The 23,011-nt window shown below is 55.4% G+C and overlaps 1 protein-coding gene across 2 annotated transcripts in view; it reads left to right on the top strand.

Moving 5' to 3' along the window:
- ADGRD1 (adhesion G protein-coupled receptor D1) overlaps nt 1-23,011 on the top strand; it is a 146,249-nt gene that overhangs the window by 87,531 nt on the left and 35,707 nt on the right. For both annotated transcript variants that reach the window (XR_012325096.1, XM_033836704.2), the window contains exons 14-15: nt 5,590-5,663; nt 9,634-9,757. Coding sequence is in view for 1 of the 2 variants with exons in the window: in XM_033836704.2 (XP_033692595.1) it covers nt 5,590-5,663; nt 9,634-9,757 (198 nt within the window). In the remaining variant the exon portion in view is untranslated. The remainder of the gene's footprint in view (nt 1-5,589; nt 5,664-9,633; nt 9,758-23,011) is intronic.

Raw genomic sequence — 23,011 nt, 5'->3', positions numbered from 1 at the left:
AACCCTCCAGGGTCAAGGTGCCCCTCTTAGGTACAGCTGGCCTGGCACTGGGGTCTGTGAGCCGCTGTTCCCTGGAGGACTTTCTGTGGTTATCTTGAGCGGGGAATCAGGGGGCAAGGGCTGAAGTGGGATTAAACGTTAGGAATCTGAGGCCAGGACGGGTGCCCTGGTCCTGTTTAAACAAAACTGGAAGCAAATCTGTGTGGCGACCCCAGACTCACGAGAGAGCTGTAAATAGATAAGATGTCTGGCAGCAAACAGTCCCACGTGTGTGGCTCAACACGAGACTTTCCGGGTTTTTTTTGTTTTTTTTCCTTTGCGGTACGCAGGCCTCTCACTGTTGTGGCCTCTCCCGTTGCGGAGCACAGGCTCCGGACGCGCAGGCTCAGCGGCCACGGCTCACGGGCCCAGCCGCTCTGCAGCATGTGGGATCTTCCCGGACCGGGGCACGAACCCGTGTCCCCTGCATCGGCAGGTGGACTCTCAACCACTGCGCCACCAGGGAAGCCCAAGATTTTCATTTTTTAAAAAACAAGAATCTGTGCAGCCCATTCCTGTGAAATGGGGAAGGAGCTTATGGAAAGAGCCCCGACCTGCGGGCTGACAGGCGCTCACGGCCGCCCTCGTCCTCACGCATTCCTGCCTCTTTCTGCTTCTGTTTTCTGCTCCCCGCTCCGCCTTCCCTGGGACCCACCTCTCTGCTCTGAGACTCCGCCACGGGGACGATTTGAAAACACTTTCTGTTCAGTTCTGCGGCCGGCTGTTCTAATTCCAGATCCCCATGTAAGTTCACAGGTGTTTTTTCTTTGCTTTTTGCTGGAAGCATCGGAGCAATTTCCTCTCTGCGTGTTTCCCTCACCCGCCAGGCAGGTTTACACACCGAATATAAACCGTGAGCGTAAAAGTCAGGAGTCTGCAGGCCCCGTTCCTCTCAAACTGGAGCCGTGAGGTTTAACAGAGGAGAGAGGGCCTGGGGAACCACGGGCGATCACAGTTAGAATTGAATTCCCTTCTGGCACCGGACCCACCCCTGCGCCCAGCACCCCGCAGGGACAGGGAAGGCGGGGAAACCCGAGTTCCCCGCACGTGTGGACCCCGCGTTCCCCGGCTCTGGACGGGTCCTCGGTGGGCGTCTCTGACCCGGACCCGGTGGCCGTGCCGCTGTATCCCGTGCAGATGGTGCTGGGGTGGTGAGGGCATGGAGCCGCAAAGCCCCTGGGAGCCCCTTCTCTGTGAGGTCAAAGGTCTCAGCATCTCACCCTGTCTGACCTTTCACCCTCAGCACTTGGGCCAGCTCAGCCCAGCAGGCTGCCCGGGTCTCCCTTTCCAGAGGTGAATCTCAGATGTCTCCTTCATGGGGCCCTGCCCTGCCCCCGTCCTGCCAGAGGCTAAGATGCTGGAGTCTGTCTTAGCATCTTCAGGAGGGACTGCCTGTGATTCTGTGGGAGAGAGAAGCGCCCCAAGATGCCAGAGGAGGCTGAGGCTGGATGCACGCTGTCCCCCGTCAGCCCCACTCGACATTACCTCTGTGATTCTTGCCTCCCCTAAAGGTGGGACGTTTCAACCATGCGGAGTCCTGGCCCCAGGCTTGTGAGGTGAGCCTGGCTGGAGGGGAGGGTGCCGACAGCCGTGCGCAGCTGCCCACAGCTATGAGGGGGGCACTTGGGCCCTTCCATTGCTTTACTAAGGGTCAAAATTAAGGGCTGTGGACACATCTGTGTTTTGCTTGGGACAGAGATAGGCAAGTACCTTTCCGGCCAATGTATAAGTTAAACTATATACAGTCAGCCCTCCGTATCTGAGGGTTCCATATCCACAGATTCAACTAACCTCGGATGGAAAATATTCAGAAAGAAATTCCAGAAATTTCCAAAAAGCAAAATATCAACTTACCATGCACTGACAACTGTTCACATAGCGTTTGCATTGTGTTAGGTGTTATACGTAATCTAGAGATGACAGAGTATACAGGAGGATGTGTAGGTTATATGCAAAAACGACACCACCTTTTATACAGCACTTGAGCACCTGTGGACTTTGGTATCCTCGGGGCTCCTGGAACGAATCCCCCATGGCTACCGAGGGACGATTATACTGGCCTAAAAAGCAAGCACATTTCTGAACAAGGAACATTCACAGGCTGTTGTCGGGTAGATTTTCTCCTCTCCTGATGTGTGTCTCTCAGAAGCAGACCCCTTGCCGTACTGGCAGCAGACAGTGCATCCTCGATTAGTCCCATTTGCTTCTCCCCAGATGGGAAGACCTTATGGCTGTTGGCAGAAGTCTCAGATCCCGTAGGAGAGATTCCGCAGGGCCCGTGTAGCCCTTCCCCATGGGATGTGCTTAGGTGGACACGTCTGGTGAAGAGTCAGGGCTTCCCTGTGGACCACAGGGCTCCACAGGGTCCTCGGCCTCAGGACCCAGGAGGGGTTCAAGGGGGATGCTACTCGCCCACCCCACCCTGATGGGGCACCCCACCTCCTGGGCCCCGGGGTGACTGGCTGGGATGTCGCCCAGGCACTCGGGGGGCTGCTGGGCGGACGGCGCCCCCCACGCCTCTGGGAAGGTGGGCCGCGACCTGGAAGCCTCGCCCTCCTTTCTCTGGCAGCGCCGTGGCCGGTGTGCTCACACCGTCCAGTGGTGTTCCTGGGAACCGTCTAGGTCTCCTTCCCTGGAGACGTGCTGAGAGCCTTTGTTCCATTTCAGCTGCAAACTTCAAACACAGAACGAGGGGATCTGCTTTTTCCATCACAGGCGCGGAGCCGGGAGGAACCCAGACAGAGGCAGGAGTTTCCCGTCTTGGGTGTGATCCTGGCCCCAGACCCCGGTCTGCCCTCCACCTGCCGACCACACAGGCACTTGGCTCGTGGGTCGTGCCTGATTTTTAAACTCCCCTTGAAGAGTGATTTAGATCCAGTGTCAGAGGGTCAGGACTTCGGCCTCTGTGCCGCTCCCACGTGGAAGTGCTTCCCTGCGCTCAGAGCAGGGCTGGCGATGAGAGGAGGGGTGACCCTTCTTCCTGGGGGAGCTTCCGGGCCTCTGATGACGCGGGCGCCTGGCTGCTGCCCCCTTCTAGTGCCGCTGCCGTCACATTTCATTACTTTGCACAAGCGTCACACGTAGTTTAAACAAATGGGACCTAGTTAAACTGAAAAGCTTTTGCACAGCAAAGGAAGCCGTGACAAAACGAAAAGACAACCTACTGAATGGGAAAAGATATCTGCAAATGATACAACCGATAAGGGGTTAATATCCAACATATATTACAGAAGCAGCTCATATAACTCAACGTCAGACAAACAAACAACCTGATTTAAAAATGGGCAGAAAAACTGAATAGACATTTTTCCAAAGAGCAGATGCAGATGGCAGCAGGCACGTGAAAAGATGCTCAACATCACGAATTCAGGAAAATGCAAATCAGAACCACAGTGAGATATCACCTCACACCCGTCAGAATGGCTATCGTCAAAAGGAACACAGATAACAAATGAGCGTGTGGAGAAAAGGGAACCCTCCTACACTGTTGGCGGGAATGGAAACTGATACAGCCACTGTGGAGAACAGTATGGAGATTCCTTAAAAAACTAAAAATAGAACTACCATATGACCCAGCAATCCCACTCCTGGGTCTATAGCTGAAAAAAAACCAAAAATAAAAACACTAATTTGAAAAGATACATACACCCCAATGTTCATAGCAGCACTATTTACGATCGTCAAGGTATGGAAGTACCTAAGCGTCCATCAAAAGATGAATGGATGAGGAAGATGTGTTCCATATATACAATGGAATACTACTCAGCCATAAAAAGAATGAAAATTTGCCATTTGCAATAACATGGATGGACTTGGAGGGCATTGTGCTAAGTGAAATAAGTCAGACAGAGAAAGACACATACTGTCTGATGTCACTTATATATGGAATCTAAAAAATACAACAAACTAGTGAATACAACAAGGAAGAAACAGAGTCACAGATACAGAGAACAAACTAGCGGTTACCAGTGCGGAGAGGGAAGTGGGGAGGGTCAATATAGGGGTAGAGGGAGAAAAAAAGGGGGAAAAACGGCACATAGCAGTGTCCTGGAGGGTCTGGTCCTGCCCGGGGCCAAGGAAGCCTCGCTGAGACTGGGCAGGGGTCACCAGCAGGTTCTTACGTGTAATTTCGATTCTGTGGGGTTTGCACATCGCACACTGCAGTTCCCCTGCTAATGACCTTCTGTGGCTCTGAATGGCTGCAGCCACAGGGCTGTCTGGGACTGAGCGTGAGGGTCACAGCAGGCTGAGACACGAGGAGGGGGCAGAATAGGCAGCCTCTGTCCAGCTTCTAGTGGTTCTCAGGTTCAGGTGCCTCACCTGAAGGGCTTGTGAAAATCCAGAGGCCGTCCTCACCCCCAGAGTTTCTGATTCTGTGCTGGGGCCCAGGGGTGGCCTGGGGTGATGCTGAGGCTGCTGTGAGGACCACTCTTTGAAAACCGTCCTCAGCATTGAACGTGGGATGGGGTGCCAGCCGGGGTGGCCCAGGTGGCATGTGGATGAGGTCAGGCGGCTCGGACACAGCCTAAAAACAGGGTGAGGAAAAGGGAGGCTGAACCTTCTTAGGGTTTCTCCCGTGGACTTCCTTGAGCCTTTGGTTGTGTTGCTCCCTGAGCTTCCTTATAGGGTTTGAGGCTCAGGTAAGCTCAGCTCCCTGAGTACCAGGCCCCTGTCTCCTGAACCAGTGGGTGCTCAGCGAGAGGATGCCCCTGTCGGTTTCTGACCCACGCGTTCTCCTGCAGCCCAGCCCGGTGGTTGCGTGTCCGGGGACATCAGATAAGAGGTTCTTGAACTATTGATTGGGAGTCGATTAGATACCATTGAGCCCAGTCTCCTGTGGTGCCGCTGGCTTCCCAAGCTCCCTGGCAAGATTCCTGGACGAGTCTTTGCATCTCGTTGAGGCAGAGCAGCTGCTGCCAGGTGCCCTGAGCTGGCATCCCGGAAAAGCCCAGGGACGAGCGAGAATCCTAGGAACAGGGTCATTGATGGAACTGTTCACTTATTCGTTCTTTTGTCCATTGGTTCAATAAATACTTAGTAAGCGCCTGCTGCGTGCCAGACACTAGGGTAGGCACCAGGGTACAGCAGTAAACGAGATAGCTCACTGTGTGCGTGCTCTAGAGAGGAAGACAGCCCACAAATAAATAAGTAAATACATAATGTGCTGCATGGAGATCAGTGCTATGAAGAAACGCGGTAAGAGGAATGGGCAGGTTGGTATTGTTTTGAGTGAGCCGGCAGGGTCTCCTGAGGAGAAGGCCGGGAGGGTGGGAGCCACGGCGTTGTCTTGGGGGAGAGCTTTGTAGAGGGAGGACACAGCAAGTGCAAAGGCCCTGAGGCGGCAGCCCTGGCGAAGGAGAGCCGGGAGAGAGATGGGGCCGGGTGACCCGCCCTCTCTGACCACAAGGGTTGCGACGGGAGGTCAAGGGCTTTGTGTATTGCCAGCCCCGTGGGGTCTTGTGGGCTGTGAGGGTGCGGCTGTCACAGCAGTGTTGGCAGCTCGGCTTCTCCAGCTGGATCATGAGGCGTGTCCATCCTCTGTCATTTCAGACTCAAAGGCAGTACATCGAGACTACCAATGAGAGCAACCGGATCTTCCTGTATTGCGCCTTCCTGGACTTCAGGTACTATCTGCGTGGGAGGGTCCCAGGGCGAGAAGGGAGCAGAGGAGGGGCGGGAGGGGGCCCAGGGTGTCCATGCTCGGTCACACGCCTGTCCAGGTTATGATCTACTTTTATTTTGTTGCTTCTTATACTCTCTTTTTCTTACTCCAGTTGGATTTTTGTGTGTATTTTTTTTTAACATCTTTACTGGAGTATAATTGCTTTGCAATGGTGTGTTAGTTTCTGCTGTATAACAAAGTGAACCAGCTATACATATACACATATCCCCATATCTCCTCCCCATTGCATCTCCCGCCCACCCTCCCTATCCCACCCCCCTAGTGTGTATTTGTGTGTATTTTTGGTACCATTTTATCTCTCCTATTGACCTCTGGTGTATACTTCCTTTTAATTTTTTGTAGTGGTTGCCCTGGGGCTTAGAGTATATATCTGTAATTCATCCGTGTCTACCTTCCAATAATATTTTATACCACCACACATGTACTCTGAGACATTACAACAATCTTTTCACAATTCTTCTTGCCCATCCTTTGCACTATTCCTGTTGTACGTTTTACCTTTACAGATGCCAGAAACACACAATACATCGCTAGGATTTTTGCTTTAGAAAGTTAGTTATCCTCTAAAGCAATTCAGATCAAGAAAATAATAACTGCATATTTCCCTTCATTTTTTCCATCTCCAGCTATTTCATTTCTTTGCGTAGGTCACAGTTTCCGTCTGGTATATTCCTGTAACTTTTCTTGTAGTGTGAGTCTGCTGGCAGGAAGTTCAGCGGACTTTTATTTTTGAAAGATATTCTCACTGAGCTTAGAATTCTGGGTCGCTTTTTTTCCCTAGACTTACACTCTAACAAATGATAGAAGCAATATATCAAAACATTATTCTTTTAAAAAAGAAAACATTATAAGAAGAGCATATGTCCCATTGGACCTTTAGATCTTATCCTGATCTCTCCTCTTGCCTGTAGTAGCCACAGTGGGGAGATTTTTGTGTGTATTTTTTGATAATTTATGCATGTTTTATATTTATGTTCTTGGGAAATGTATGGTGTTGTTTAGTTCCATGTTTCTTGCATCATTCCACCATCCTTATTTTGTGTTCTGCCCACATCTCTTTTCACTGATACGTAGTATTTTTTTCATATTTATATACACACATTCCATTTATGCTCGTGAAAGAACAGTTTTCTGCTCAGATGCCAGCTTCCTAGGTCACAGGGTAAGACACGTATTTTCCTGTTATTTGCTATCTCCTGACCTGGCTGCCATGGCAGATCTATTTACTCACAAGTCGGGGAACCAGGCTTCTTGTTTCCACGGGTTCCCTGGGATGTGGGTCTTCACACGCACACAGAGGGGATGCCACGCGGGGCTCAGCTCCCCTGGTTAATGAAGACATCGTCACGGCTTCGTGGCTCCATTTGGGAAAATGTGACTTTCACGGTTTTTAATTCGCAGTCACCCTTGGCGCCAGCAGAGGGAACACGTTCCACCCTAGGACCACGCTCCCTGAATTCGTGCCCGCTGCTTCTCAGGTCACCCTCTAATTCAAGTGTGGCCTTCATACATTCCATGGACAAAGGTCACATACAGCCCAGCAGCCGGTGTCGCTTGTTCTCGAGGGCCGGGGACAGGTTAGCCCTAACAGGTGGCAGGGCGGGGCAGGACGTGCCCATCTTTAAGGGCCTTTGATCCTGATGTTACTGGGGGGTTGCTCCTGAAAACTGGTAGGTTCGAGTGGTGCTGGCTGTGCTCTCTGGTCTCTGCTAAATGCTCCCCACCTCACTCATCACAAACGCTGCCTCTGAAGCCGCTGTCCCCGAGCCTCGGCCCTCAGGCTCAGCGCCACCCCTTAGCCTCCTCCAGACGACCCTTCCCACCTTTCCCTCGGGTTCCACGCTGCCCAAGCTCACCGAGAGCTACAACCGCACAGCATCCTCACAGGGACACCCTCTGCCTCAGGGATGAAAATAAAGATGCCGCTAGTGTGTGCTTTGTTCACAGAACTCCGCAGGAGCGCGGCAGGACTGTGTTTATCCGTCCCCCCTCTGGGACGGCCACCTTTCTCACCCGCGGCTGACATTGCCGTGAAAACGGAACGTACAGCAAAGAGAAACTAGAGCCTTTAAATTTATCCAGCTTTATAAAAGCTTTCCCCAGGGGCCCCTGCCTTTGGCCGAAGCAAAGATTTGTCTTTGCTGATCACTCAAAGTTGCAATTTCTGGGAAGAACCGTTTAAGCATCCTTTTTGTGAATTTGAAACTATAGAGAGATACAGGGAAGAAAATTGTAGTCGCTCATATTCTCACCGCAAGACTGAACCACAGTTAACATTTGTGCATTTTTGCTTCATGTCATTTTTGTCTAGGTTTATACTTTAAGAAATAAAGCAAGTAATAGTCAAAACATTATCCTTTAAAAAATTATAAAAAAGTAAATATGTAAAAGACTTTTACATCTTATCCTGGTCTCTTGCCCTCTCTGTGGGGATTTTCTCAATAATTTATCTATAATTTATGGTTATCCTGGTCTCTTGCCCTCTCTGTGGGGATTTTCTCAATAATTTATCTATAATTTATGGTTATCCTGGTCTCTTGCCCTCTCTGTGGGGAGTTTTCTCAATAATTTATCTATAATTTATGGTTATGTTCATAGAAAATATACGATCTTCTTGCGTGTCACGCCCTTGCATCATTACTATTGCATTCAACATTGTATATGAAGTTTCTGTGTTTTATCCGTATGGATACATGCTGCTTTTGACTGATGTATACACCCTACCAAATTTTATCCAGGTCCCCGAGGTGGACATTAGGGAACTTTAAAATGTTCTCTAGTGTCACGCATCATTCAGTAAATACCCCAGACACATCCCTGTGCACAGAGCTCGGAATTCTCTAGAAGTGGGTTTGCTGGGTTGCAGGACCCGCACACTTCACGCTTTCTAGATTTTATTGAAGTACAGTTGATTTACAATGTTGTGTTAATTTCTTCTGTACAGCAAAGTGATTCAGTTATAGATATATATATTCTTTTCCATTATGTTTTGTCACAAGATACTGAATATAGTTCCCTGTGCTATACAGTAGGGCCTTGTTGTTTATCCATTCTATATATAATAGCTTGCATCTACTAATCCCAAACTCCCAATCCATCCTTCCCCCAACTCCCCTCCCCCTTGGCAACCACAAGTCTGTCCTCTAGGTCTGTGAGTCTGTTTCTGTTTCATAGATATGTTCATTTGTGTTGTATTTTAGATTCCACATATAAGTGATATATGGTATTGGTCTCTGTTTTTCTGACTTAACTTCGCTTAGTATGATAATCTCTAGTTGCATCCATGTTGCTGCAAATGGCATTATTTCATTCATTTTTGTGGCTGAGTAATATTCCATTGTATATACGTGCCACATCTCCCTTATCCATTCCTCTGTCGCTGGACACTTAGGTTACTTCCATGTCTTGGCTACTGTGAACAGTGCTGCTCTGAACATTGGGATGCGTGGATCTTTCTGAATTATAGTTTTGTCTGGGTATATGCCAGCAAAGGAAACCATCAACAAAATGAAAAGACAACCTACGGAATGGGAGAGAACATTTGCAAATGATGCAACTGATGAGGGCTTAATTTCCAAAACATACAAAGGGCCCATACAACTCGATAACAACAACAACAACAATCAAAAAATGGTCAGAAAATCTACAGAGACATTTCTCCAAAGAAGACATACAGGTGGCCAGGAGACACTCCATGTTTATTGGCTGCTGGACCAGGTGTTCTGCAAAGTGATTGGGCCAGAGTGGTTATGCCGCTTTCCCCTCCCGGGAGGAAAGAGGTGCTGTTTCGTGGGCCCTGATCAACGCCAGAAACACCCTAGCCTCCTCAGCCTGGTGGTGAGGACGCTGTCTCAGCCCACGGGCCAAGGGTGGGCTTTGCTTCCCGCTGACAGTTCCTCCTGTGTCCTCAGCTCCGGAGAAGGCGTCTGGTCGAACCAGGGCTGCGCTCTCGCCGAGGGGAACCTCAGCTACTCTGTCTGCCGCTGCACACACCTCACCAACTTCGCCATCCTGATGCAGGTGGTACCGCTGGAGGTAAGCGCCAGGTGGGGAGGGCTCTTGGACTGCGAAGAGGTGCCCCCTCTCCGTCAGCCTGCAGTGGGGGCCGGGTGGCAGGTCTTCGTTGTCAGCGCCGGGGGCTTCAGCCGCAGCAGGGCAGACGGGAGCCTGCACAGGTAGGGAGGCCCGGTGGTTGGGGACCCCCACGAGGCTCCGCTTCTTTGCAGAAGCTCCTGTGCTCCAGGTTTCCTCAGCCAGCACCTGAGCAGACCCTGGGTCCCTCTCGAGGATGCACGTGCCGCCCAGGAGGTGGTCATGGCCGCGTTTTCTGTCTTGGTCACTGGGCTGTGAGACCCTCCCTGTGCCATGGGCATGTCCAGCAGAGTGAGGTCCTCGGCTATAAGCAGTGTGCCTGGATGTCCAGAGAAAGTGTTACCAGTGGTGGCATACAGCTGCATCTATGTCCAGGGTGGCCACACCGTGTCCTCGGAGCACTTCTGCTGTGAGACAGGAGACCCTGGGCTGCAGATGGGGCCCTGGACCTGTTTCTGAGGGACCTGACTTCCAGCCCCAGCGGGAGTGAGCCCTGAGGTGGGGGACGGGATTTCTGACCACCCCCTGCGTCCTTCTCTCCAAACGGGGCCAGGACGTCTATCCTCAGGTTAAGGATGGAAGAGGCCCCTCCTGGTTGGGTTTCTCTGCTTCAGAATATTTCATCTTTATTGCCTACTAGGCTTGGTCAGCACTAAGAGCTAGAGATTAACTTCTGTGGTTCAAGGGAGGCCTAGCTTGTAAGAGAAGACAGAGTGATCTTTAAAAATGCAGATGTGGGGCTTCCCTGGTGGCGCAGTGGTTAAGAACCCACCTGCCAATGCAGGGGACACGGGTTCGAGCCCTGGTCCGGGAAGATCCCACGTGCCGCGGAACAACTAAGCCCATGCACCACAACTACTGAGGCCTGCGCTCTAGAGCCCGCGAGCCACAACTACTGAGCCCTCGAGCCACAACTACTGAGCCCGTGTGCCGCAACTCCTGAAGGCTGAGCACCTAGAGCCCGTGCTCCGCAATAAGAGAAGCCACCGCAATGAGAAACCCACGCACCTCAACAAAGAGTAGCCCCCGCTCGCTGCAACTAGAGGAAGCCCGCGTGCAGCAACGAACACCCAATGCAGCCAAAATAAATAAATAACTTACAAAAATGCAGACGCCCCGTGGTAGGATCCTCTGAGCCGTGCTCAGCCCCTGACACCTGAGCGTGACGACTTCCTTGGCTTCTGAGGCCCACGGAGAAAACTGAATTTCCTGGCGGGGGTGGGAGAGCAGGGAGTCGACGGGGCTTCTCCTAGGATCTCCTAAGACGCAGGGCGGCTCGGGCGCCTGAGACAAGCTTGGCTTCATCCCACACTGGTTTTGGAGATTGAAGGTTTTTCACGACTGTGAATCTCTGGCTGCTCTTGAAGATCTGTGGTGATGCTGGGCCAGAGCTCTCACCTGAGGCAGTGGGGCTGCAGCTGGGCAGGGCCTTTCTCCTCCTGTGTCAGTGGAGCTGAGTCCTCCAGCCGCTCGGCACACCGGCCACTTGTCAGGAGGATGCTCTGACCTCCCCACTCCCGTGTGCCTGAGGGAAGGGAGGTGGCGGCTGATGGGCAATAAGATGCCCCGGGCCGGCTGAGTCTCCAGTTGCTGTGTGACCTGCTCTGGCAAACCCGCCACCCGTCACGCGGCCCCGCCCTCTCAGGGTACATCCACTCTCAGGGTCTGTCTGTTTATGAACGGACTCTGTTCTCCTGAGTGTTGTAGCCCAGGCACTGCACACACTGGGCGTCAGGAAGTATTTGATGAGCCCGTGATTGCATCGGTTTTGTTAGGGAAGGTGTGGTTCTTATAGCAACACCCAGACTGCAAGCAGTATTTACCTAAGGGTTGGTTCCTTATCCACCATCATTCGACAGATACCTATCGGGTGTATCGCCAGGCCCAGAGGTTCATTTGTAAACAAGAAAAACCATGCGTTTCTGCTTTGGAGTAGTTTATATTCGAGTGGGAAAGACAGAGCATAAACAAATGAGGGGGTGAATCAGCAAGTTCAAAGAGCAGTAAGTGTAGGAAGAACCTTGGAGGGAGCGATGGAGGAGACGGCAGGTGGGGAGGGGGACGCCTTCGGGGAGTGTGATCTGGGGGGTTGTCTCCGAGGAAGTGACATTTGAATGGCCAGCAGAGTCTTGTCTCTAGAAGGCCTGGGAGAGGAGTATTCCAGGCTGAGAAGAGCGAGTGCAGAGGGCAGGAGGGCTGATGAGGTTGGCGTATTGCGGGTGGAAGGTGGTGAGCAGGGCGCTCTTTCCATTGCAAAGCGTATCATGGATTTTACAAGCAGACTGTGGATTACTTATGGGGACTCAGGAGAGGAGTTCCTGGCGATCCCTAGGAGGACATGGGGGCTGCTCCGCCCCCCAATCCCGCGAACTCCCCGCACGGACACACGCAACACTGTCGATCTGAACAGATGACCCCCTCTGCTCTGCTCGTGAGGAAGCTTCAAGCGAGGGTGGGGTGAGCATCAGACGGAGTCGCCAGGAGTTGCTAGGTTACTCCTGGGAAAACTGACGACGCGTGAAATGAAGCCCAGCTTTTAGTTTCAGAGCAGGCAGTCCTGTCGTAGACTTGAGGGGTGCAAGCCCACCTGTCCGCCCAGCGCACCTGTTGTCCAGACAGGTGTGACCCCCCACAAACAGTCCCGGTGGGAGCGTTTTCTTGAAGGTGTGACCTTTCGGGGGCAGTTGAGTGACTGCCACCTCCTCCCTTTTCGTTTCCATCCCTCACACGTGCTCGGTCAAAGCCCTTTCTCAGGGCTTCCCTGGCAGATCGGCTTCCAATGCAGGGGATGCGGGCTCCCTCCCCGGTCAGGGAACTAAGATCCCACCTGCCACGGAGCCACAACTACTGATCTTGTGCACCTCAGCAAAAGAGACCGCGTGCGGTAAACTACAGAGCCCACGCACTCTGGAGCCCGCGCGCCACAACCAGAGAGAGAAAACCCACACGGCACAACTAGAGAGAAGCCCGTGCGCCGCAACGAAAGATCCCGCGTGCCGAAACTAAGACCCGACGCAGCCAAAAAAACAGAAAAAAACACCTTTCTCTCGTTGACCTGCAGCTCTCTGATCCTAAGTCGGGGCGCACACTGGGTTGTGAACCGTTGGTAGCCGGGGAGATCAGTGCGGTGGGCCGTTGCTAGTGATTTAAAGAAGAATGAAATGAGATGACAACATAGCAGAGTGCACTGAAGTCGGGAGAGTAAGCCCCTGTTCGTGAGGCCTGAGCATCGGCTCCCCTGACTGCACGGGACATCCGCTCTACTGGCCCGTCCACTCAGTTGCTTCCTCTGCCACCCTTGCTTATCCTAGTCCACGGGTCCTGAAACCACTCATATCTCCTGGCACATCAGGCCCTGGCAGATGAGAAGCACGACCTCTGTGAGGCTCACCCTCCGCCTCCGTCCTCCACCCGGGGCCCCCTTCTCCTCCCTCCTGCCCGGGCCTCGGCCCTTGTGGCTCAGTCTGCAACCTTCTGGTGTCACAGGGGAGAGTTCAGCCACTCACATTAGCCCCCGGCAAAGGCACCGCCCTGCCGCCACGCAGAGCCTGTGTCAGTAGTGCCCGGAGGTCTGAGTGGTCCTGTGACCAAGCCCCCTCCTTGTCCTGTGACAAGTGGAGAAAATGAAGCCCAGAGGGCGAGGTGGCCCAGCCTGTGGTCTCTCGTCCATCCATCAGTGAATTGTTGAGTTCCAGGTGACCCCTAGGCTTTCTAGGCGTTATTCTGGGAAAATGCAGTGCTCAAGGTCCTGAGTGCGGACGGAGACGCGGCCTGTGAGGGCAAACGTGGGAGGGGCAGGCCGGAAGACAGAGGTGGCCCTGCAGCGCCTCCTGAGCGGGGGGTGACGGGTAGAGACCCCGGGGGGTGCGGGGGAGCCATGCAGACGCAGATGGAAGGGCGTCCGGGCAGAGGGGCCGTGGGTGTGAGGCCTGAGCACGAACGGCAAGGAGGCTGGTGCAGCTCCCAGGACACGTGCCGGGGAGCTTCAGACCCAAATGCCCAGGGCGCCGAGAGGCCGCAGGAGCGACGGGGGTGGAGGCCATCGCGGAGGGTGTGGGTGTGGTGCACTGAGAGCCCCTGCCCGCTGACGGGGCAGCCGCTGCGCGTGCGGACTGGAGCTGCTCCCTCTTTGATTGAGAAAGGCTGGAGATGGGTTTTGTGCAAAACCTCTTGATTTTTAGGTGTGTCATCAGTTATCCCTTCTAGGCCACGTGTGAGAGGTGTATCCGTGGCCTGGGCCAGTCCGATGTCCGCAGCCCAGCAGCCTGAACCCCATGTGCTTAGGGACCGTCGGGTCTTGTGAAAACGCTGATCTAGGTTCCTCAGGTCTGGGTGGTTCCCTGCCCACAGGGCCCAGGCGGTGCCCAGGCACTGCTGGCCCCAGACCTCTCTCTGAATAGACCCTAGAGTCAGGCACCTTGTCTGTCAAAGTCCCGTGAAAGTGGCTGGGCCGGTGGTTACAGATTTGAAGGGCGAGTTAGGTTTAGTCTGATTCCCGACGTGTGCTCTGTAGCAGGTGATGGGACCTCGGCTGGGGGTCTGAAGGGGGGAGTGGGACAGATGGCCCTCCAGGAAGTAAGATGCAGAGGACACTGGTGAGACTGCCTCTTGGGAGAGCAGTTCCAGGGACGCAGGAAACAAGACTTGTTCTACAGTGAGCTGCAGGCAGACCGAGAGCCAGAAGAAGGGCAGGTGCTCTGTCTGCAGGCGTGGCAGCTCTGGGGTCACTGGAGGTGGGCTGTGGTCCTGGGGGTCCACAGAGCAGAGTGCCTGCTGGTGACAGTGAACACAGGAAAGGCACCGTTTTGGGGTCTCTTCCCTCCTTCTGGCCTCGCCATGCGGGCCTCGCAGATGAGGGTTGGGGGACTTCCCCACGGTCACCTGGGGGCAGAGTCCGGACTTGAGCTCTGCCCTCCTGTGCAAAGCTCAGGCTGGTGGTCGCGCCCCAGGTTGGACCCTTTACCCACCGAGGACTAAACCCAGTTTCCTCTGTGACGTGGGTGGGCCTGTTGGGCAGTGGGAGTGGGCAGAGGGGCAAACGCTCAGCAGGAAGCTGTGCTTGTGCCTGTCGGTGGGGGAGGGGGCAGGAGAGGCGGCTCCGTCTAGGAAGCTGGACGACTGGGGTCACAGAGCATCTGTGATTACAGATCTGCCACCACTCAGTGGCAACACCAGATTTAGACACAGTGGGTGTGTTCATGGAAGCAAATCATATCTACTCATCGCCAGGAAAGGTCGATTTGAAAATGGTTTAAAATTAGCTGTGCTAAAAATGAACGTTTTCATGAACGTTAAAAAAAGCAACAAGGCGGTTATCACAGGTAGATGCCAGATCTGTGGGGCTTTTGGAGAATTAATGCAAACGGTACGAACGCCTTCACCTCCCTGATGGCGTGTCGAGCCCGCGCCTTCCCGGGCTCCCGGGCAGGCTCTCTCCTCCGAGCCCGCGTTGCTTCTCCCTGCCCGTCTCTCCTGGCTCCCCTCCCACCCAGCTTCCGCCTCGGGGGTCTGCCCTTGGACCCCCGCCTCCCCGAGTGAGTCAAACAAGGGTGGGGAGAGACTGGACCGAGCCCCCCGCCTGTGTGTTACGCCCCTGGTGATGCATTTGTGTGGAATGACCTCAGATGAGAGAAGAATACGATTCGCAGCTTGTTGAGGCCGTTGCTGGGGTCTGAGAGCACACTGCTCGTGGCTCCTTCCCGGTGCCCAGCGTCTGGCGTGCGGCAGCCGCCGGCTGAACAAGTGTGTGCATGAGGTAGTCGGTTCCACACGGGAGAGCAGCTTGGAGAAATGCAGGAGCACTCCCCCTGGATGCCCGAAAGCCCAGTGCATGCGGGTTTAGTCGGTAACCCTGACTCCCAGGCACAGGGACCAAAGGTGCACAAGAGGAGGCCGGCGGGCGCTAGAACCTCGCTCATCTCTGAGGACCGACCAGCAGCGGCCGCCGGGGACCGAGGAACAGAGGCTCCCGCTGCCCGGATGCTCTGGTGGGCTCTGCTCCAGGCAGGATCCGGGGCAGGGGGCAGGCGGGTATCACCCCGGGTTTCTTGTTGAAGCAGCAGTAACCGCAGTGGCTGCCTTATGAGTGGAGTTTATAGGTAGGAAGGGAAGTCAGAGCAGGCAGGATCAGGGGCTGCCCCCTGGCTCCCTCAAGGGCTCCTTGACAGCAGCCTGGGCCTGGACGTCTGTCCTGGGAGGCGGCAGGAGCAGTGTGCCAGGACAGGTGCACCTGGGAAGGCTGGACCACAGGGGCCCCTTCACCTTCCCATCAGTCAGGGAGCCTGGGGCCGGGGGCCTGGCAGCCACAGGGAAGGAACTGTTTCCTGAGACAGAGTCACAGCCTGTGGTCTGCAGGCTGACTTTGGCCGGTGGACGTGTTTCAGTTAGCCCTTTAGTCAATATTTAATTTTTTTAAATTTATTTTATTGGACAAAATAACATTTTACAACGTTGTGTTAATTTCTGCTATACAGCAAAGTGATTCACATTCTTTTTCATATTCTTTTCCATTATGGTTTATCACAGGATATTAAATATAGTTCCCTGTGCTCTACAGTAGGACCTTGTTGTTTATCCATTCGAGATATAATAGTTTGCATCCACTAATCCCAACCTCCCACTCCATCCCTCCCCCACCCCCTTCCCCTTGGCAACCACAAGTCTGTTCTCTAGGTCTCTGTTTCTGTTTCATAGACAAGTTCATTTGTATAATATTTTAGATTCCACACATGAGTGATATCACATGGTATTTGTCTTTCTCTGTCTGACTTGTCCTAGCCATTATAAACAGTGCTGCAGTGAACACTGGGGTGCACGTATCTTTTCAAATTATAATCTTCTCCAGATATATGCCCAGTAGTGGGATTGCTGGGTCGTATGGTAGTTCTATTTTTAGTTTTTTCAGGACCCTCCATACTGTTCTCCATAGTGGCTGTATCAATTTCCATTCCCACCAACAGTGTACGAGGGTTCCTTTTTCTCCACACCCTCTCCAGCATTTGTTGTTTGTAGACTTTTTAAAATGATGGCCATTTTGCCATTTGTCAACATTTCAAAACTCAGAGATATTATCTAAAATTTTGGATTTCTGGTTTTCTTAAAAAGAAGAAGATCTGGCCACACAGAGCTTTCACTCCTGGCGGAGCAGCCCTGCTCCCTGCAGGTGGGGGTGTGCACTGCAGTTCTCCACAGTCCCCACCACTCCCTATCACCTCCCTCACCCTAACCCATTCATCATCATGTTCTCATTACTCTGCTTTTAGGAAGACAGTAAAATGCTTCTTGTTCTCTTCTCCGCTGGGAAAGTGACATACACACTAAGAGGAGCTATTGGAAAAGGAAGGGCGATAAAGATGCCTCTTTCTGGAAGGATAGTTTCCCTTGTCCAGCATGTATGCACACTCCCGGCTGGCCTCCTGGATTTATATAAGCTGCCTCTCCAGAGGCACTGGCGTTTGTGGTCTCTGACTGAGAGGGGTCCGTGTCCTGAAGCAAACTCCAGGCTCTTCTGGGCATTTCTAAATCTAGCCGCTGGTGGGAAAGGAAGGGCACGGCTGGGGCACACCACGCCTTCCTGAGGCTGGAGCTGCAGTGCGGGGCTGGGAAGGGGGTGGTGTCCCGCCTTCATAGGAGCCCCTTCTCCATCTCTCAGGGCCCATGTCCAGTCTGGCTGATGGTTAGAGGACCCACCGGTGGCTGCCACACCCTCAGACTCTAGCTGCCAGGGAGGGGCGCAGGAGCCTAATTACAGGGCGGCCCTGGGGCTGGTGAAATGCCCCCGCTCTGAGCTGTATTTGTGGTCCTGGTGGGCGTATCGCAGACAGGCCAGGCCGGCATTTAGTCCGGTGCTGGCGAGGGCTTGATTCACCATCGGGAAGCAGGTTCTTTCCTCCAGGATCTCCAAGCGTGCGTGTCACTTAGGCAGCTTCTGATGAGTACCTCCTGTGTGTGGCTGTGTCCGCATCACTGGGGTGTGGCCAGCAGCGGCCCCACTCTGCTTCCCGGTCAGCTAGGCACTCAGTCCCTCCCCCAACACACCGCATGACCTTGAGCAAGGGCCCGCTCTGAGCGTTGGCTTCCCTGCCTGTGACGTGGGTGAGGACCCCCCCTCCTCATGGAGCTGGGGGGGGGGTCAGACACCTCCCAGCCCAAGTACTGAGCTCGGAGCACCCAGCCCCAGGCACCCGGCCTGACCGAGGCCGCGGTGATGTGAGCACCAGCACCCGCCTGGGATGTCCTGGCAGCGAGGAGCCTCATCAGAGAGGAGTAGGGAGGGGACTGGCATGGAGCGGGGCTGAGCCTGGGGACCACAGACCTCCCGCAGGCAGCATCAGAGCTCCGGCGGTGTCTCTCCTGCTTCTTTCATTCTTCCGGAGGACGGCAGGGCCCTGAGCCTCTAGGTGCGGAGTCAGGACTACTGTCTCCTTGTTGACGGGGGTCCTGCGGGAGGAGGGAGCTGAAAAGTCCCCTGTTTTGCCTTTATTCCCCCCCACCCAGGATGTAATGCCTCACCCTGTGCATCTGCACACGGAGGGGCCGGTCCTGAATGCCTTCCTCTTGCAGACCCAGAAAGGCCCCCGCATCACTCCTGTTCCCTGGTCCCTGCAGTTATGTAGGAAAGGGTAGCAGACAGGCTCCCGCTGGGTCCTGGACGGTCCTCTGGGCTCTGCCTTGCACCCCCGCTCTCTCCCTTCTGCTGATTCACCAGCCAAGCCCTTCTAGGCTGTGTTCGGACCAGGAACTTCCTCTTCCCACCCGCCATCCATGTCCACGGAGTGAATCTCACCAGCCTCTCCGGAGAGCCTGGGACGGTGCTGAGTGGGGCACTGGAGAGGTGCAGAGAGTGCCTTCCTTCCCCCCTCCTACCTCCCCTGCCCCTCCCATCTCTCTCCCTCCTGCCTCCCCCTCCCCTGCCCCTCCCATCTCTCTCTCTCTCCTCTCTCCCCCTCCCCTGCCCCTCCCATCTCTCTCCCTCCTGTCTCCCTCCAGAGCTTCCTAGGGCCCTTTCCCTGAGTCCTTGCCTTGCTGCCTCTCTGGGGTGGGCATGTTGGCTGAGCTCTGGGGCTGGGCCACTGCCTGCCATCCCCTGTCTCCCCCCTAGAGCCCCAGGCACGCAGGCATGCGACCACCTGGGACTGGTGGAAACAGGCTGAGGAGGTAGGAGCAGACATTAGGGTGCAGGAGACAGCAGCCTGGTGCGGTGGGGATATCAGCTTGGCCATGGGCCCGGCCCTGCTGTCCTGGGAACGGTGCCTCTCTGTGGGGTCAGGACTCCCCGCCGCCCCCCGCTGGCAAGTTTCATTATCCCCCAGGGTCCTCCCCCGAGACCCAGGCTGCTACTTCAGGGGAAAAGCAGCCACTGCTTCATTTCTCCTAGAATCTTCTGAGGAGCATCTGCTCTGGAGCTGTGATGGGGCTTGAGCTGCAGGGGAAGCTGACAGCGGGGTCCCCGAGGGGTCCTGTCTCAGGGCTGCCCTCAGGCTCGAGAGCTCCCTCCGTGGGGTTGGGGTGTGAGCATGGTGGCCAGGAGCGAGGATGCCGGGAATGAGCCAGGGTGGAGCTGGGGTGTCTCCATCCCGAGGATCCAAAGACTGATGTGCAGCCCCCCAGAGCAGGGGAGACAGGAGAGAGAGAGAGAGGCGAGGCAGGGGTGCCAAGGGCTCCCCAGTGCTTCGGGGTGGTCAGCTCCGGGCTGGAGGACTGAGTTGGGGATTGAAGAGTGTTATGACCCAGATCGGGTAGATTCCACATTGTTTGTCCTAAGCGTTATGGATCTCCGCATGGTGGTGGAAAAGGGCAAAGGGGAACCATCTTTGATAAGCTGCCGCCACCTGTGTCAGGGGGTGGGAAGCCCCACGGGAGCCCAAGGGCTCCTTGCCGGCCTGAGGTGAAGCCAGGGTCAGTTCCTTGGGGTGTGTTTGCTGTAAAGATGCTACAGCACGTGGGAAAAGTGCCACAACACAGAAGGCGGGGTTGAGCACGCCGGCCCCCCCCACCCCGGGTCTCCCAGGGCCTCGCCCGGAGCGGCGGCGGCTGTGTCACCGCAGGCAGTCTCCGTGTCACCCGCTCTTCCTTCGGCACAGGGCTGCGTGCGGTAAAGACTGGTGCGCTTTTGAAAGACGTATCGGTGCGTGCTGGTGACCGTCCCGTCTCTGTCTCCGCGGACCTACCGCATTCATTTTCACCGCTGCGCACCTCGCCCCGCCCACCCCGTGATTTCTCTGCGGATCGACGTCAGGTGGCGACAGTCTGGCTGCTGCGGACAATAAGTATCTGTGTGCAGACGCCCTTCCCTCCACTGTGACAGGGGACGTGCTGGGTCAAGCCGCGCGAGGCTTTAACTTTTCACAGACGCTCGAAGCCACCGTTGATGGGGAGGGGTCTGCTCCAGCCCCGCCTCCGTGCAGAGAGTGTTGGGGTGACTGGTGTCCCCCCCAACAGAGGCTGTACGCGCTTTGCAGTCTCAGTGTTGAGTTACCGCCGTCCCACCCCCGTGTGTGAAGCTGGAGGTCACACAGCTTCCGGTTAGTGTCTTGGGGGCTGGGCTGCCCAGGGCTGGACGCAGGAGAGATCCGTTCCCCAGGACCCCAGTCTTGTCCAGGTCCCGGGCCTTTGCTCTCAGACGCACCCCTCCCCCGCTGGGCTCTGCCTCTCAGGGCTGACGGCTGCTGGCTGGCTTCCCAGGTCCCTGCCCCTTGGGGCTCTGGTAGGAGATGGGAGGGGAAGGCGGTGAGGCCCCGCGCCCACCCTCTCTCGCGAGCCTCAGGCGGCTTTCCTGGCCTTGTCTCGGCAGCCCCCCGCTGGGCAGCTCCTGCAGCCCGTGGCCCTGGCTTCCCCAGGTGACCATGGGCCAGAGCAGGTGGCTTCCTGCTGTGGTTAATTAATGCCTGGGTCGCGCCATCCTCCCTGTGGCATCTCTGTTCCCCTCTCCCCTTCGTGAACACTGCCCTGAATTAAATTTCCAAAGCTTTGAGAGGCTAAAGCGGCTACTGTTTTCCTCGCCGGCCCCAGACCGGTACGCAAGCTGTGTGGCTGAGGGGAGGTGGTGAGGCATCCCCAGGAGCCTGTCTGGGTAACAAGGGGTGAAGGGGCTCCGTCCTCGCCCCCGCTGACTCCTTTGATGAGATAACTAGCCTGAGGAAGGCAAGTCACTGACATCTTTCGAAAGACATAGGAGCCAAGTCCTCATGCATCCCACGGGGAGAGATCCCACCCGATGCACCGCTGCAGGGCTGTGGGACGGTCTCGTACAGATGAACTTTGGACAGAAGCTCATCTCTGCCTGTCCTTGGGGCTGTGGGCTTATTTCCACCACTGGAATGTGAGATTCACCTGCAGTCTGGACTCAGCGCAGCGGGTGTGGCCGGCAGAACCTGCGGCTTGTTAAGCCCAGGGACTGTCACCACACCCCCGGCTGCCCAGGGGCTGCACGCCCCTCCTGTCCAGGGCTGAAGGAAGGCGCTGTGGCTCAGCCGCCCCGGGGGGGGGGGGGTGGTGGGGTGGGGTGGGGGGGGGAAGGCAGCTCCACCTGGATCCCAGCAGGAGCGGAGACCAGAGGCAGGACGGAGCCGGCCTGGCGAAGAGCTGGGGTTGGGTGGCAGAAGCAGAGGAAATGGAACACAGGGTCCCGGGGCAGCGGGGGCTGAGAGCATCTGCACCCGGCTGATCCAGCGAGTGGGCTGTGCGCTCAGATGTGTCCCCACTTGTCCTTCACTCTGCTCGGCCGCAGGTTCCCCTGACAACTCCCTTCCTGCCGAGCCCAGCCAATGAGAGCCAGGCACGACGTGCTGCACCTCTGCTCTCGCTCACATGCTCCTGTCGCTGCCTGTGTCACCTCCGTGGCCCCTGCTGCTGCCGTGCCCCCTCCGCCGCCGACCTCAGCTCCTGGGACAGGCCTGCTGTGTTTCCAGCTCTGCCAGTGGCCCCAGCTCCGCTCACATCACCCCTTCCCATTGTCCCTCCCACCCTACAAGGGCAGAGGCTCTTGCTGTGGCTGTTCTCTGGGGACCCTCACCATCATCTCCTTTTTCAGGGTTTCCCACACTTTTACACCTACTTCCTATGTTCAGTCCCCTCTGCTGAATCTTTACAGAGGCGTGGACGCTCCTGACGGAGTGACTGAGGTGGTGGAGGCAGAGGTGCAGGCGGGGCTGATCCCTCGGGGGCCTTGGAGACCCTGGGAACGGTGTGGATTTCATTCTAGGTGCAGGGGTGCCCAGGAGGCGGGTCAGCTGGGAGCCATGTGTGCTGAGTGGCGACTGGCTGAAGTGGGGAGCACTGGGGGGTCCGGGGGGTATAGGAGGTTAAGGCAGAGGCTCTGGAAACTGGGGAGAAAGAGGGATGTGTGGCCACTTGTCAGCTGAGGGACCGACAGGGCTGGGTGAGCGTGGGCTCTGAGGGGAGAGGGGGGACCCAGGATGACTCTCAGGTCTGGGCCCCCCTCCCCGTCCCCCACCGATCACCTCCACCACGGCCTCTGTGTCCATCACAGCCTGGTCAGTCTCAGAACTGGCATCCTTATTTCTTCTCTCTTGTGTTTATCCGTTTATGCCTTTGCGCATGACCTGCTTTCCCCACAGTGCAAGCCCCAGGCTTGGCACACAGTGGGCGCTTAATACGTGCTTGATGCAGATGGGGGCCCAGGCCTTCTGGGGTCAGCACTGTCTTGCCGGCTGTGCAGTGTCGGGCAGTCACGTTTCCTCATCGTGATAACCAGGATGCCCACAGGCTGCTCTGCGGTTTCAGCGCCTGCATGCAGCAGGTGCCCAATAAAGGCAGCTCCGTTCTTCCCCTCTTAACCATCCTTTCCTCTGTGATGCTCCACTACCCCAGGCAGGCATTCCGATCTTTGGTTCATCTCTAGAGCATCTGGAGTTTGCCAGTCCGCTGTTAGATGCCGGGGACCCCGACACGAGCAGGACCGTCAACTCTTGTCTCCGTGGACCTCACCACTTAGAGAGCGTGCTGCTTCCAGCCCAGGAGACCCTCTCCTGTCCTCTCTGTGCACTTCCTGCTGTGTGTCGGGGCCTGTGTGAAGCCCACACCCCGTCCCGTCCAACCTCACAAGGCACAGGCTGTTTGCAGGTTACAGTGGAGCCGCGTTTAACACAGGATGCAAGTTCACTTAATACACTGACAACCCAATGGGCTGAACGTGTGTTAAAGTTATAAAGCTCTTATATAAAAAGAGAGGGAAGC

This window comes from Tursiops truncatus, chromosome 13 (assembly GCF_011762595.2).
Source record: "Tursiops truncatus isolate mTurTru1 chromosome 13, mTurTru1.mat.Y, whole genome shotgun sequence".
Taxonomy (NCBI): domain Eukaryota; kingdom Metazoa; phylum Chordata; class Mammalia; order Artiodactyla; family Delphinidae; genus Tursiops; species Tursiops truncatus.
This window is presented reverse-complemented; position numbering and strand designations above follow the sequence as displayed.